The sequence below is a fragment of the Mya arenaria genome, chromosome 11 (assembly GCF_026914265.1).
Source record: "Mya arenaria isolate MELC-2E11 chromosome 11, ASM2691426v1".
Taxonomy (NCBI): Eukaryota; Metazoa; Mollusca; class Bivalvia; order Myida; family Myidae; genus Mya; species Mya arenaria.
The window spans coordinates 67580015-67597830 of NC_069132.1; the positions used below are offsets into that span (position 1 = coordinate 67580015).

Sequence of the window (17816 nt, forward strand, 5' to 3'; positions counted from 1 at the left end):
TATCTTAAAAAAATATTCGGGGGGAGGGAGGGGGGGGCCTCTTGGAGGCTCGAGGTATTTTTGCAGGCTCGAGGTATTTTTGCCAGTCCCTCGGAGGTCGAGGCAACTGGGTTCGACTGTATTTGAGAACAAGATATCTCAGCTCAGCTACATGTTCAGATATATACACCATTTCCAGGTGCGGGGTAAGAATTTCACGTTCGAGGGGGCTTTAAAAAAGTAAACGTTAACAATTTTAGATGGTGTGGGGGGGGGGGCGCCGGGTGCGCCGCCGTCTCAATCCGCTAGTGACTTTCTATCATGATAGGGCAGTTGCTGCTGTTGTTGTTACTGCCCAACACTTACTTTCGATTAATACTGCGTCCCAATGTATTCTATTACAACGTTCTTATAACTGATCATGAGTTGTCGTTTAACAGTTTGGCTAAGGACATTATTTATTGTTCTTGTTTGTTTTATGAAATGTTGCCGATTGTTCAGAACTTTGGTAAGTTAACAACTTTGTTAACGACATCGTCGATTTTATTTTATTTTTGAAATTGGTTGCTGTGTTTGCTTAATATACACCGGTAACACAACCATTCTTACGATGTCAGCAAACGAGGGCTGTTTTACTATACAGAGTTGCTTTCTCCTTGTTTCATTGTGCAATTTTTTGATCATGTATCCTTCAAAAGTCGGTGAAAAGCTCGTTATCTACGCCGGAAAGATAACAGTTCGCGTAAAAATACACATTGTCATCTGTTCAGAGTCGTTTCTGCAGGCAGGTTCTAGGTATGTTTTACGTTCCTTCGAGTGCTCGTGCGCAGTTTCCCATGGACCCGGGAACGCGCGGCATTCCAGGTCACCGCAGCAGGGTTCTGGCACGCGCTTACATCCAGGGAAGCCCGCGCCGGGTGAAAGGAATCGCGGCATTGGAGTAAAACCCCTAAATAATATTCTAAACTTGTTAAGAATTATGTATATATTTTAAAAATAGTACGGGGGCTTACAGCAAAATAAAAATAACATGAAAAGGAAAGTCAGGCTAATTTTCTAACCTCAAGCATTTTTAAAAATAACGTATTTGAAAATCACGAGCAATGTCCACCGTGGAGCAAAGCGATTCATGGGTACAAAACTAAATTAGAAAATATTAATATGAACTTAAAGAACAGTTTTCCAGAGATTAATTTCAGGACCATCCGCAACTGGTTAAAGGGATAGGGCATCCGTCTTTACTGGTACTTCCGGGTAAATGTGCGTGCTTTGGACGTATGGCGTACCATTTGGGTCTATGCTGGTATTTCCGGGTATCATGTGCTTGGTTTGGACGTATGGCGTACCATTTTGGTCTATTCTGGTACTTCCGGGTATATATGCTTGGTTTGGACGTATGGCGTACCATTTGGGTCTATACTGGTACTTCCGGGTATATGTGCTTGGTTTGGACGTATGGCGTACCTTCTAGTTCTGCCGAATGCCACACACAAGTAATCTCTGTTTCTACCAATATCAACAAAACATGGGGAAGGAAGTTACATGTAGGCCGATCTTAATTTTATTTTGAGATTATGTACCTAACCCTCAGGATCTATTTTAGGGTATATCGCGATTAATATTTATAAAGTGGTCAAAATTTAACATGTTCACTCACATAAATTCATTTATTTATGAAATTACTGTAACTATCCTTACATCGTTCAAAATGAAAAAAAATGTAAGGTCGGGAAGAAAAAATAGGGTCGGTCGGATTCGTTGAAATAATTGATATATGCTTCCCGGTGGTTAGATTAATCAGTGAAATAAAATTGATATTTCACTGCTTGAAACAGTGAAAATATAAAAGTGATATTTCAACTGTTTTGAAATATTAGCTCCGCTCTAAGTTCCAAATTGAACGTCAGCGCGCACAACGCTGGGACACAATTTCAACGACTTCATTCCCGTAATGAAGTTACGTGCGCATACAAATTGGTGTGTTTTTTCTAAAAAATAGTTTAATTCAATGACTTTTACCTCCAATTTAAGGCATATACTAAAAAGAAAAGAGTTTGTTTCAGTGTAAGATAGCTATATATTTCACATCGTGAACACCAATAAAATTATTGAAAATCTCACTCGTGGCTACGCCACTCGTGAAATATATCTTTATGTGCTCACTTAGTGAAGTATATTACGATCTTAAACTGAAACAAACAATTATACTCTATATATTATTTTTGTTTTACACCTAAGCGTTTCTCCTATAAAACTTTTTCGCTGCTTCATGTCTCTTTTCCGCGCCAGGTTCAAAGCATAAAAAATGAAGAAGTGTATAATTCGAGCTTGATCGCGGAATAAAATCTACTACAACTTGCATTCATGTAATTACATAGTAGAGAATTGGCAATGATTACAGAACCTAGCCGACACATTTGTTGTTTTATTTCATTTTCATGTCAAGAATAACCGTTTCTTGTACAGCTAGTAAGAAAAGAAAAGCGATAGTTATTCCAAGTATTCCAGCGAGTACTTGTTTGTAAAAAAGCTTGATTGTGTATTTACAGACATTGCAAAAATAACATTACAAGTCTTTATTTACAATCAGTTTCGCAGAACAACAAACGCTCTCTGGGGCTGCCAAATAGTAGTAACGTAAAATGTGTACATGTCGTGTCACATGATGTTAATCAGCCAATGAAAAGTTTGCAAAAAGTAGTGACGTAAAACGTGTACATGTCGCGTCACATGATGTCGACCAGCCAATGAAAAGGTTGCAAAAAGTAGTAACGTAAAATGTGTACATGTCGGATCACATTATGTCGACCAACCAATGAAAAGGTTGTAAACAGCAAAATATTTTATAGCAGAAACTCGTGAAAATAATGGATGTTCTTCCCGTATTGCAAATACATGAAACGGATGTAAGTGATGGCATGGGTTTTTTCATGAATATTGGAATCTTCTAATGCAACACAAGTCCATTCCATGGCACTGTTTGGTAGAACATGGGTCTGATGATATGTATTGCATTAATCAATTATACTGCTCACCGTCGTTGATGTTGCTGTTGCTGGTGCTCCTGATGCTATTGTTGTTGTTGGTGGCGGTGGGGCTTGGTGGTGGTGGTTGTGGTGGTGATAGTTGTTGTTATTGTTGTTGGTATTTTTGTTTTCGTTGTTGCTGCTGTTGTTGTTGGTGTTGTTGTTGTTGTTGTTGTTGTTGATGATTATGATGATGTTGATGATGATGATGATGATGATGATGATGATGATGATGATGATGATGATGATGATGATGATGATGATGATGATGGTATTGCTGTTGTTCTTGTTGTTTCACACTTTTTGTGTGAAGGCCATGCTGGAAATAAGTAGTATGTCTGTAATGATTGTACACTTAGTATGTTACCTTCGTTAAATAAAGTTGTTATTATTATTATTATTATTATTATTATTATTATTATTATTATTATTATTATTATTATTATTATTTCACTCTATTCATTGATGAGCATGTACAAATAGTTCTGGCAAACGGAATGAACTGAGAATGAGAAAGATTTCAGATGTTTGCAAAAGTACATGAATTATTATGCACCAGTCAATTGTAACCATGGCCCCCCAGGTCCGGGGGTATACGGGGGATAGCCGGTGAAATGGGCCGTGTTTTTACCTTTCAGGTGGCCCCGCAGTGCCGGGTGAATGCGGTGGTTTTGCCTCGTTTTAAACATAGCGGGGAATGTGCCTTACCTAGGGTCCCTGGGGTGCGGGGGCATTTGGCGGGGGTTTCACCATCTGTTTGTCTTTAGCCGGGGTACGCTTGACCGAAAGTCAAAAAGTCAAAGTCCCCGCTATTCCCCGGACCTTGGGGGGAGGGGGGGGGGGTACAATTGACTGGTGCATTACTACATTGTATTGTAGAAACACGATGGTAAGTGCATACATACTTTGGGTTTAGATTAGTTGATTTGAGTTGAGTTGAGTTGAGTGGGTAAAGCACAGTAAAATATAAGTCACGATCTAGTCTCGTTATAACTGTTATTGTGGTGCAAAATTGCTGTGTGCGTTCCTTTTTAACATCAATTATTCTTGATTCGTTGATTACTGATAAGTATCCCAACTTAAGGATTGGCGAATAAACAAAAGTTCCTACACATAAACAAGTCAAAAAATTATGAATGATGGTGATATAAATAGATTTTATCTCCTAAGCAAAAAAATCAAACCGAAATATCTGTTCGGATTTCTCCAGTTGTTACCAGACGTTCGAAACGTAATAAGCACACGTAGCTTTCTGCAACTTTATGGGAGCCATATATCAGATCCGACTCAATTGCCACACTCATATCATACTTGATCAACCAATATTTTGAATAATTCACACGCCGAGCAGAACTTATCTTGCTGCATCACAAATACTTGTAAATCATGGTTCTTCACTAAGGCAATCAAATTCTTTATAAATTACCATAAGACGTGTAATTGCAGTAAAGGGACATACAATTTTATTCGCGAACAAATTGCAGCATCATCTGGTTTCATAGGAGACACGCGCCACTTTGCACCGCTGTGATTGCACGCGCCAATGTCATCTGGTAGTGTAAATATTTACCTATACAGTAAAACTGCAGCGTATATTTGAAAACATTGAGCTTCACAATTATCAATCTGATAATAAAATTTAATAGATTTACATATCAGACATGCCTTGAAAAAATCCCCTGACGTTGCCAAGAAAACATTATCAGCAACCATCGATTTGTGGGTATTCATTAACATTTATTGGTTGATTGGTTCTTGAATAAAAAACGCATCCTCAACCGTTAGATTTTACTTCCAAAGACATTAATTTAAATAAAAATTTGCTTGAGAATTTCTTGAAGATTGCATTTGCCTTAGCATTAGACATAGAGAGATAATTGAAAATGAAAGTCTGGTAGATCTTGTTTAGATGTACTTGATAAAATAATTTATTGAAATAGATTTGCATAAAATGTGAAAGATATTGCTTTCCCCGGACGGACAATTTATCACTAAAAGATAAAACACATCTACATTACCACAATTTCGCATTAACTTGTATTATACATGAGGTTTGTTATTTAGCGAATTTCCCCATTCAAAATCAGCACATAACTTGTGTAATTTTCGTTTAGCAGTTAATTATATTGGGTTACATTATGTGCATTAAACCGATTTAAAGTTGCAAAGTTATCTTCTTTTTTTAAATGTTTGCTCAGTTTAGATACAGAGGGCAGAGTGACACATTTATAAAAGTTCAATGAAATATTTCAATGGGTTCAGATATACCGTGGCCCCAAACTTCTGATGCGAAAATCTAGTGTTAAAGCTCGGTCAATAAAACACAGTGATTTGACTTGCATCTAATACCGTCTCTTATTTATTAAAGTGAATTGAGTTCAATATGTTGTCGTACTAGTTCTAATCAAAATATTGCACTGTGCAATTTATTAAAATGTATATATTTATAAAATTGTACAATCTATTACACCATAACAATGAAGTTTGTAGATAATCGAAACACCTTTCTACAACCCATATTCCTTTTTCTTTCGTTGATATTAGTTTATTTTATTTTAGAAAAAAAAAGTAAATCTTGTTTGACTGCATGATTGTGATGTCAAAAGCTTTTATAAATAAAACAGATGCAAGTGTAGTTGCTGTAAATCGACATTCTTAACATGATATCACTTGTTATTATGCAACATTTGGTCATCATAATGTGGTAAGTATGACTATTTATTTATTCCATGCAATGTTTTGCTTGGTACCTTTAAAGGTGCTAGACACCAGATGATACAATTGCTAAAATAACAGAAAACTGTCAAACTTGAACTTACATAAAATTGATATTGTTGTGTACAACGCATTGAATCTTACTTACTGATGTATCACATCGCTTACCACACATGCATATTTCGCAGTCTTTGCGCATTTTTCCAACTCGAAATTTACAAGGGTTGTCTACCACTTAAATCCCAGTAAGTTTAAAAATAGTGTCGGTATATTTATCTGTACTCATATACACAGATATGATTTTAACTGGGAAACCAGTATGCGTTTTTTTTAATAAGGGAAACACAGATGAGACAGCAACATGATTGTTGCCTTCATTATTTTAACCATGTATTAAAAAGTGATGTTTTATCGGCCTCCTACTAGCTTCCATTGACAGTTCTATGCTTGTTTTGAGGAAATACGGTATTTGCTGATTTTGAACCATCTAGTGTCTAGTCCCTTTAATCAGTGTTTATACTTGAACTGTTGACTTCCGGGCGTGTCTACTATACATCCTTACTGAAGTTATAGCAATATAAGGAAACTTTAACTACTTAAGAAAAGTATTGAAGCACTCCATTCTATCACCCAAAGTAGGTACTTCGCCCATGTTAATTAACAATGGATGTGTGACATTGTAGTATATGAAGTGCCCTTTACATTAAATAGTGCACGCGTTCTCAAAGAACTTTAAGGGTCTTTATAACAGCTTTGTTAGGATCTGCTTTAATTCAATGTGTGTGTGTGTGTGGGGTGGGGGAGTTGATGACGACGACGATTACGTTGATGATAATGATAATGATGATGATGACGACGACGACGACGATGATGATGATGATGATGATGATGATGATGGTGATGACGATGATGTTGATGCTGCTGCTGCTGCTGATGATGATGTTGATGCTGCTGCTGCTGCTGCTGCTGATGATGATGATGATGATGATGATGATGATGATGATGATGATGATGATGATGATGATGATGATGATGATGATGATGACGATGACGATACGACGACGACGATGACGATGACGATGATGATGATGATGTTGTTGATGATGATGATAATGATGATGATGATGATGATGATGATGATGATGATGATGATGATGATGATGATGATGATGATGATGAAAAAGCCCGCTTCATTGCGTGACCTGTACCGCTGTGAGATCGTTATGATAAGCGATCCTAAGGTTTATCTGGCTGATGAAAAGTTTTTCATTTTTCTTGAGAACATCTCAGATAATGCTTATCTCTGACAATAAGACATTAAATATGAAAACAAGGCTGCTTTCTTGGCAAATTTGCTATGCAAAATCTCTTCTCCGTATCTTTGTATCACGCGCACGGACACGTTGGTAGTACAGGCGCGAAAATAGCTGCGTACATGTATGTAGAAAAGATAGGGACATAAGTGTGCTCCTCTCACAATTCAAAGAGGTATGCACTTACTATTCAATATTATCGAAAGTTTCTAGAGGTGTTGTCATTTTCACTTTATTTCCACTCATTTAAAATGCTTAAATACAAAGTTTCTAAACTTATAAAATAAATTTCATATCAATTGTCAAACTGTCAAATTCTCTTTCTTTTGTAAAGTGACTTTGAAAAAAAAAATGATTATTTTAACCACTTTCATTGAAATTAAGCCCTTTGCACTAGGTCATGTCCATGATTAGACAGTAGGGAGAAGGTGGGCGTAGCTCGAGGTTATCGCTCAAGAAAAAAAACTTATTTTATTCTACTACGCCGAAGTATTTGGCATATTGTATGCATATTTCTGTTCAACCATTTTATTTCATAAAAAAAAAAGTCATTAAATAACTTCAGTGTGTGTGGGGGATGGGGGGGGGGGGGGAGATCCCCCCTTCCCACATCCTCATGATATTTAAGTGGTGCCATACTATAAAATTATATTATTTAGTTGACCCCTAATATAAATAAGTTTATGTTTATAAATACTTCTATGCTAAAATTCCTTAAGCAAGAGGAATAACATGGTGAATTTATTGCAAATGCATCATACAGGATACAATTGAGCTATCATGCGTTTTACGAAATATCACAAATTATGTTTGATGTGAATTAGTTTTAATAATATGTCTGATCTACTGATATAGATTTCCACAAAAAAAAATGGAAAAAAATCTGGAGAATCCGGGTATCGATCCCGGTACCTCTCACATGCTAAGCGAGCGCTCTACCACTTGAGCTAATTCCCCGATGATGAAAGCGATGCATACTAATATTAAATACAGCGACACCGTTTCAGTCTTAGCGAGAAGTAGTATTTTGGTGTTTATGTTTGTTATGATTGATAAACAGGAAAACTAATGTTAATGTTTTGACCATTGTTTGAACACTTCTGTAGAGAAAATTACCGGATAAATGCTGTGTTAAAATAAAGAGTTTTTTTTATAAAGTTGAATGCAGTCATATCGTCCATGCATAATACGGGCTTGTGTGTAACCGATTAATGTATACATTTATGCAAACAGCTATTGACGTTGATGTTATTCAATATTAATCGTGAATAGATTTTATATTTCTAACATTTTACAAGTGAGTCTAGCATGAAACTATGTAAAATAGATCTAAGTATTCAGTTAACTTGCAAACAAACGACTCGATCATACAACTAGAGGGTTTAGTAGGGTGAGGCTTGGGTTGCAATCGGCCACGCGCTCTTCCAAATTGTCCAAGTGCGCTTTTTTTATGTTAATATCGGAGAAAACATTGTTCACCATAATGCAAAATTTATGACTTAAAATAGCCATAACATTGTCTGGGGGGGGGGGGGACTCAACTCCCCATACCACATCGAAACCATATAGGTTTTGGTTCGGGCCGCAGTGAGGTGGCGCATGTCCGACGTTACGCTCCTTTTAATGCCAAATCATGGCTCCACCCATGCATACACTAGTTTTATATATAAAAAAAACAAACCACTTCACATTTCATCTTAAATTTTGAATTTGGAAATATATACAAAATGTATTTTAAAAATAATAATAGAAAGAACAAATCAACAGCTGTTTTAGCCTTGCCACTCCCTCAAAGGGTAAGATTTTATGTTATTGTATGGCGTAGGTCAAGAAAAATACTGAGCTTGCCGATTTTAAAGATATTAGTTTGCAATTAATCCTATATTACATATCGATCCTAATCAAATTAAGTAAACAAAAGCCAACCGATTATATTCTGGATAAGGTCGAAACTTAACGGGGCGAAATGAATCCAGTTGCAAAATATTGGTATTATTACGTTTGGTTAAGATTTTAATCTTACCACGGCACACTTTATATGTAACGCGTGCTTAACGTATTAGGATAATACTAATCTTGTAAAAATCATTCGAATTAATACGACTGAATACCGGTTTATATTTTCATTAATGAATATTGCTCAGTATTGTAACATTGATTAATAATTTTATCATTGACCAGATTTTCTGGCAAATGTTGGAATACACTTTTCTCCCCAGAGAAGTTGATGCAAATATTTTGTAAATACGTGGTAAACCCCGTTTCCGCAAAAAACCCCACAACTACGCTCCGGTTGCCGGGCTGAACCTATCTTACGTCATGGAAGATACTTGTATTCTTCTTGCCCACCGGGCTGGCATGGTGCATTTGAAAATGAAAATAAATATTCTTTAAAAACATGAATTTTATATGAGACACTCATTATATTTGAATTAATATACATCTTTATAATGGCGGTACTATGTGATGATTCTTACAAAAATGCATTTTCTGCATCATTCTTTCGCGACAGTAACTCGGCCAGCCGGCTTCCGCACGTTCTCTCGGGTTGAATAATTTAACCCGGACCGGAAATACATCTTATATTGTGTTGGTGAATTTTGTGATATACTTTAATAAAATATACATTTATTCTCATACATGTACCAGAATGCACCCCTAAAGAGAAATAAAAGAGTATAGAAGATTCTAGTAAGTGTAAGTGATTTTCTTTGTGAAATAAATCTTAAAATAGGTCAAATGTAGAAAGCGTGCCATATGGTTCTCGATTAAGCCCGGTCTTTATTGGCGAATTGTTTATAGAATAGTATTCATCCCGTGGCGAATATTTGCTCCGGGAGCCCATTTACAACAGTCTGTTTGGGAAACAGTCGTTTGAAATTCAAACATAATCCCGGCTCCATCCTAAATATTTGACTCATAATTTGATTAACGGTAATGATAGGCCATCATTTCAGTCTATACAAACAAACTCCAAATCGTTGGTCGATAAATGGACCAACAAGGGAGAAGAAAATCGTACATTTACTTGTTTTCGTTTTTGATTTTCTGATACCTCGGAGGTAAACAGTGAAATTAAAGACTCTTGATTATCCTTAAGATCTTACATGATCTCAATGGTAAATAAAAATCAGATTCAGGGGTTTATCTGTCTGTATCTCTCTTGAGTGGTTGAAATTTCGACAGATACTTCATTTAAAACAAGGCAACCCTAAGTCAAGTATTACCAGTCTGAGCCGGTATTCATAAAACTTTAATTAAGTCACTTTCTTAGTTTTAGTATCTCATTTGTCATGTTATATAATAATTTAAGATTTTCTAAAATACTTTATTTACATTGACTTTATTGAAATTGGCTAAAGTTAAGTAATCACTGAATATGTTTTATGGATACTGAAGCAGGACCAGATTGGTAGGTTATCACGTGATCCATTTTCTTCACAATTTGACGTTGTTTAAGAATTTAAGGGCCTTCCCGCGTCCATTTGATGCATAATAACCTGATACCAATGCGCCCTAGCACGTCTTTAAGTGTATTTAAAGCTGCACTCTCACAGATTTGCCATTTTTACATCATTATTATCTTTTGTCTTGGAAATAGCTGCAAACCAATGTTCAAAAATTGCTGACAAAAAAACAGAGATTTTCATATTTCCGTTCCAAAGCATCAATTTTTGAACTTAAATATAAAAATCTGCGATCTAGTTTTTGTCAGCAGCCTTATATAACTGGTTTCCATGGATTTTCGCAAACATTGGCTTGTTCCAAGACAAAAAATAAATAAAAGTTGTCAAAACGTTCAATCTGTGAGAGTGCAGCTTTAAGGGATTTTTGGTTATTAGTATTCAGATATCGCTAATAAATTGCATCGTTGTAAAAATCGCGGTAAACCCTGCTATGTTTGATTCCGATGATTTAAGTGGCAAGATTTGTTTTAAGCAATGTAGTGTGGCGGATCCGTGGTCTAATGGTAACACACTTGACTGTTAATCGCAGGTACGATTCCCCGCCGCACCACTCAACAATTTCTAAGGACCTGAAATGGGTGTCCCGTGTGACGGTGCTATACCTGGTGCACGTTAAAGAACCAGAGAAGCTCTAACCAGGGTCGCATTCCTTCTGTGTACTATGCTCAAAACTATAAAATGACTAACAATCTTATCAGAGCCCTAACCGAATGGGCAAGGCCCGAGTGCCAGTATAAATAAGCTTACACACCAAGTATCGTAGTTTGCGATGACACCGACAGGTTGACACATCAAGAAAGTGTGATATGTATCTAACGTTAATCAACAACGGATGCTCAATGACCAGTTGAATCCCTTGACCAATGGACTTGTAACACTTTAGTCTTTATCTGGGAAGATGACCAACTATAATGTTCCTCAAAACAATTTCCAGTCCATGTCCTGGGTAAAATAAAAATGGTGTCGTTCTGGTGAACCCAAATTGGCTCGTGGTGCTCGTAAAAAACCCAGCCAAAGTTGCAGTATGCGTACTTTACTTTATGATCCTAAAACTGTCCATTTTCCAATACTAAATAAAGCATCTCAGAACGCACAGAATGCTCTAGATTGCATTTGTTTTCAAAATTAACTGAGGGGGCATGCCCCCAAACCCCCAAGCACAATTATGAATCCACATAAATAGAGTGCTAGCTACGCCCCTGGAGATAGACACATAATTATAACGGTGAACCGGTCACAACATGTCGGTCAACAGTGAGCACTGTTGGGCAAAGTAAACCGATACGGAAGTGCCTACTCATTGTTACATGCCGTATTTCTTTTAATTAACAGTGATGGTTATATCATTTCAGATCATTGGGTACCATCCATATTTATAGGTTTTGAAGCTGAATGGTTTCTGCTTTAAAAATCAGGCTAAAGATGCTGGATTTTCTCGATCTATATTTAATAGATGACATTTTCACCGCCATTGTTTGTCCTCGTACACCGGATATTGTCATTTTATTGAACACACTGTGGTTACGTTAAACCAATTTTATTTTTCTTAGGAGAAACGTGTAACTTATTTTCTAACCTTGTTTCCTGTTTTGTACACAAGTGGAGCTTTCTCCCCAAATATATTACTGGGGACCATGAAGCACTAGAAACCGGTGTTATATTGAAAGCTAATCTGTCAGATGACAATGGAATATATAGAAAATTTATTTAGAGATCTCTGACTTATTGTCACGTGTGTTTGTTGCTATAAATAGTTTTGCAGCTTGTTTGCTCGTCTGTATTGTATCAAGAAGTTGATTGGTCGGCCAACACCTGCGTCATCATTGACGTCATTCTTTTTTTTATACATACGACTCTTTCATTCACTGGGAGAAAGGATGACACCAGAGGGTTTTATTGAAAAAATAGTCACATGTGACTTGTTTTATTTAATTTATGATATTGTGAAATACCAGTAAACAGTAACAGTTATATATACATGTGGAACATTCTTCAATAAATACAATAATTATATACAACGACATCACAGGCGGTTTAACACAGCGCCATCTGACAGGGTCAATAGTAATGACGTCACTCATTGTTAAAATGACGTCATAGTCGTATGACCATGCCAGAAGGCAAGTTCAGAAGCTGTGGTACGTTTAAGGAAAACATGAATTGTTGTTTTTTGCTATATTCTTAACAAATAAAGTTAACGATTGCTCTAAATAACTCAAAATATGAACATAAACTTTTAACTTTAACTTAAGATCATTCAAACAAGTGCTTTCTTCAACAATTTAAACAAACTGAACTAAAAATTAAACCTTAACAAACTTAAAGCAAAAAACACATGTTGAACAATCAAATCTTAATATCATGCATTTAAAGAAATAAAATTAAATAATATCCTCTTGATTGAAGAGTACGTTCTTTTTAACCAAAATTTTAAAATTGAAATAAATATTTTTTAAAACATTCTACCGCTGTGCTTCAGACTCGACTAACGATACCAGGTCAGTTAAAAATATAGCAATCAACTCATTTTCCTTCATAAAATGATTGATAATAAATAAATAATACCGCAGAAATAAAATGATTTGAAAATTGTTCATGAATATTTCTTATCCTTCCTCTTGTTGATATCAAATACAGAAATGATAGTGAGAAAAGAAGGAACCTTTATGTTGAGATGAAGAAAATGATGAAAAACAACACAAAACACAAATAAATTGACTATTTTGTGACACTTACAAAAAATTAGCTACACAAAACCGCACACTGGACGCAACTTTTAACGGGATTTGCCCGGATGAAAATGGAATGAAAGTAGAAAACGTGCCGTGTGTTCAGAAATTTAGCCGAGTCATTTATTTCCAGCAGAAATTACCAAATAAGTCTAATAATTAACCCAGTTTTAAAGAATTGCATGCATAAACTAGAAATTAAATTTAATGATACCTAAATCTCAACTTTTTTTAGACAGAAAAGCCTGTAACACTATGTCCAACGTAAATAAAAATAAATTATCCAGTTCAAATAACAGAAATCTGAAACAAAATGCAAATCTGGGCGCAGATAAATCACAACTGATTAGTTCTACTCAACTTTTTGTGGAGTTCAATCATTTAAACACAATACTTCAAATTACAAAAATCTGCATATTCAACAATTTTGATACAATCGTATGCCCTATATTAAAGACCAGCGATTTTGTCTTACATATTTGATCACACACATTGTACTGTTTCCCTGTTATTTTCTTTTGGATTGTTTAGAGCAGACTTATGACTATTTTTTATGAAACATTTATTTTTCATATGAATTATAAATAAATTACTGAAACTTTCAAACTATACATAATGATGTCGACTTATCTATTTGAGACAAATCGCCAGTAAAAATGTCATTCAAATTCAGAAAAGTAAGAAAAAATAATTAGTTTTTACAAAGCATTTTAAGCAAAAAAAATGTTTCCAAAAAATCAATAAAAAATCATTCATTTATGTAAGACAAATTCTAGGATGCGAATACTGACAATACAAAATCAAGTCATTATATGAAGCATTAAGCACTCATTGGCATTTATAAATACAGACAATCTCCAAATATACGTTTATACGTTTCCAAATAAATTCTGACTCAAAGACTAGAACTATACATATCTTGAGATGGTTCGTCAGTTACATAATATTCGGTGATTCGTGGATTTTTTTTAAACTTACAAAAATTTAGTCAATTTTGACATCAGTGTTTAAAAATACCAAAATTTTCGGTTTTAACCAATGAAAACGCATCATTCATCATTAACATGTACATGTACAAATTTAGCAATACAATACATTATCGAGAAAAATGCAGATCAAAATGTATGTACAAATTTATATGAAAAGACCAGATTTCACACAACGATATTCATAAAGCTATACTTGTAAGTGAAGCGATATGGTAACATCATTACTTGTCAAAAACCTTGCTAACTACATTTGTCAATTGCACTCAAAGCACTATGTATAATGATCAGTCTTTTGTACATGTTTTATTCACATCTTAGTTCATGTCTGTGTGCAAACTTGCACCACGCTTTCCTAGCTCTCTGATCCGGTTACTCGGTCCCACTTTTTATTGAGCACTTATGGATTTCAAAATGGCGGATGACGAAATGGCGTGAATAGTTTCTCGATGATGATTGGCTGAAATTCATCTCCTTTCAGCATTTATCATAGAATCACTAAAGCTTCAGTTTTTGAGATTTTATACACAAGCTGATTTTGCATAATGAAATGGCAATGTTAATTTTTTCCATTCTTATCTTGAATCAGCAATGGATATCGTGACTTGCATTTGATATGGCCAGACATGAAATTGAATGAATACAATCTAACTTCAAACCAGAAACTCCAAACAATCACAAATGTTTAATGATAAAGAGAAGTCGATACCCATTGTTGAAATAAAATAACAGCAGAATTTGGACGAAATTTTACATGTTGTACTAGTCAAAATGACTCGCAGTGAAGTGTCAACGATGACGTCATTTCATGACGATCACGTGATGATGCACGTGTGTGCGCATGCGCAAATTCTCCCCGAGACAGTGTTGAATCCCCCTTTGCAAGTAAATAGTTTTGTGCAGCACAAGATGCCATTTTTTCTTTGGAATAGTCACTCCGAAAACCACACTTCCGAGAGCCGCGCGCTAAAGGCACAGGTGGGACTTGTTGGGCAGACGACAATGTGGCAGACGACACTCAAAGTCCGCCTGTATTTCTCGATATGTAGCTCCGCGAAAGGGCAGGTAAAGTAACGAGATCTCTTTCGAAATAAATACATTTAAATACACCTTTTCTAGTTCTATAATAATTTAATATATTGCAGTTTTTAAAGATTGTCTAAGGAGTCAATGACGTCACTAGACTTCCGTCGCGAGAACGTCGTCGCCATAGTAGCTACTGTGACGGTGTGGCTCTTGATGAAGTTGTGGCTCTAGTATTAGTAAGGAATTTCTATTGATAATGTCTCTATTGTTTTGTTTGTCAATAAAGCAGATATCTGGTGAACCGCGATAATCCCTGAAAATAGAACAATAACCAACATTAGGACATGTTTAAATTCACTTATTGCATATACATATACACCATTGGCTCGAACTCGGTTGACTCGAATTCTTCGTTAGCTACCGTTTTCTTTATACTGAATATACGCATTTCCGCTTGGCTCGAATTTTCCGAGACTCAAAGTATTTCCCCCAGTCCCTAGGAGTTCGAGCCAACGAGGTACGACTGTAGATTTTTAATTCAGATTGATTATATAATGGATAAGAAGATTCCCTGCTCAGAAATTCGAAGGTAAAAGTTTCCAGGAAAATTTGGAAAGAAATTATTTACGATCGAAAATAAACCAGAAACTGATAGACTGAAAATTAATGTTATGAGCTGTTTTTCATTCGTCTGCTGTCCTGCTAAAATTTCCAGAAGTGACATACAGGCATTGCGAAACCAGATGATAAAGTGATTATCGGTGCAAATATTCGCGAAATGTCTTTGTTTACCGTAGTACTACGAAATACTTTCTGATAATACGGAATGTCTGTGTCGTGCCTTTGTTCTCAAAGACCCGTTTACATCCCATGTCAAACGGTTAACACATGTTGAATGCATATATTGACATTTTTGAAGAGCATTTTACATGTTTAATGCAAATTGACTTTCTTTCAGAGCGTTTTACTTGTTATTAAAATAGAGTACTTTCTTCTAGAGCTACATGTATTACTTATGAAAACTTTACCTTTTTTCACGAGCAGTTTCGACTTGTTATAAACACTGATTCTTAATATTTGGCACAAAAAAATCATAAATGAAAACTACATGGTCAAGCCCAGAAGTCAAACAATCAAATATATCAGGCCCAAACGACACTGAACGAGGGACACAGACGCACGGACACCCCAAAACATTCCAAACAGCATCAAAAAAGGTTTACCGACTAGTGGTGGAATTACCGCCATGGAATGGTCAGAGAAACTCAGTCATATTTCTGTATTAAAAATAATTAAGAAGAAATTTTATTTTACAAGTGTACTTAAAAATCTCTTAAGATTTTTTTTCCAGAAAGCATTTACCGTTGAAGTCCTTAGGCCAAACAAATAATTTAAAGGTTTGGTTATTGTTACATTCTTTAAAAATACAGGTATGGTAGGTGGGTTTTTTATTTATTTTATTAGGCTTCATGTAAGAACATTATTGTCATCATCTTCTGTATAAAGCTTTAAAGGTTTTAAACTACATATTAAAACACACACTTAGTTTTTTTTTAATACAAATATTTTTTCAATTTATTTTTAAAACATTTTTTTTCACCAACTGACTATAAAATCAGGATACAAACGGTGGGGTCGGCGCCTATTCCGTATATATGTAAGGTCGGGCCACCGGAACCAAATGTATATTTTAGGCCTAAGTAGATTATGGAAGTCAAAGGCTTTCTCAAAGTCATAAACTCATTATTCAACGTAAGTGCGGATAAATTGAAAGCATGCGTCCAAAGTTGAAAGCCAAGCATCGCTCATAGGGCCCTTTGCTAAGTTCTTCAGTTGTAAGTAGCTATAAAAACAAACAATACCTTGGCTCTCGAGCCATTTAATGAACAAAATATGGAACTCATTTTTATCAGGAATCATCAAAAAACCATGACTGCTTCGTTTTTATCGGTTCTTAAGACGCGTAGCTTGATCATAACAGCAATAATCAGACTATACAGCAACGGTTTTGAAATGTGTCAGTGATGCTTGTGCCCCAGTTTTCTCAGATATTTTTGTACCTCTCGATATTATAACATGTTAATGTCACTTCTGGAAAAAAACGTACTCTACTTCTAGGCATAAATAATCTGCCGTTACCTTGATTCTAGCATTCCGGTCTTTTCTGTTTACAATTGCAACGCAGTAGATTTAGATCCTAATCTTCCTAGCATGCTCGGGTGGGGTTACGTTATTAAATTTTATGGTAAATGTTGCCAATATCAAGTGGATTGACTCTTGTTGTAAATTATGTGGTATGTGAAATTGTGTACCCTTATCTTAATAGTACCTAGTAGCCATAGAATACGGCCAGATGAGTGAATTTCCGTAAAACTTCCAAGTTAAAACTCACCCCATCATATCAAAGAAAGTTTAACTTCAACCCAACTTGTCAAAGAAGTTTAAACATTACCCCAACATGTCAACGAAGGTTTAACTTTACCCCAACATGTCAAAGAGTGTTAAAACTCACCCAAGCAACTAAAAGAATGTTAAACTTCACTCCAACATGTCAAGGAAAGTTTAACCTCACCCC

At 35.6% G+C, this 17816-nt stretch overlaps 1 protein-coding gene and 1 non-coding gene across 5 annotated transcripts in view; both read right to left on the reverse strand.

The window, feature by feature from the left end:
- Positions 1-7917: 7917 nt before the first annotated feature.
- Positions 7918-7990, reverse strand: Trnaa-agc (transfer RNA alanine (anticodon AGC)). Its single transcript has one exon. It is a non-coding gene; the product is annotated as a tRNA-Ala (tRNA).
- Positions 7991-12408: 4418 nt separating this feature from the next.
- LOC128208797 (delta-like protein 1) overlaps positions 12409-17816 on the reverse strand; it is a 57961-nt gene continuing 52553 nt past the window's right edge. For 3 of the 4 annotated variants that reach the window (XM_052912397.1, XM_052912398.1, XM_052912399.1), the window contains exon 12: positions 12409-15554. In XM_052912397.1, coding sequence (XP_052768357.1) covers positions 15395-15554 — 160 coding nt within the window. In that variant the 3' untranslated portion in view covers positions 12409-15394. Of the gene's footprint in view, positions 15555-16888; positions 17809-17816 lie in introns of those variants that run through there. The other variant, XR_008256890.1, reaches the window with a different exon arrangement.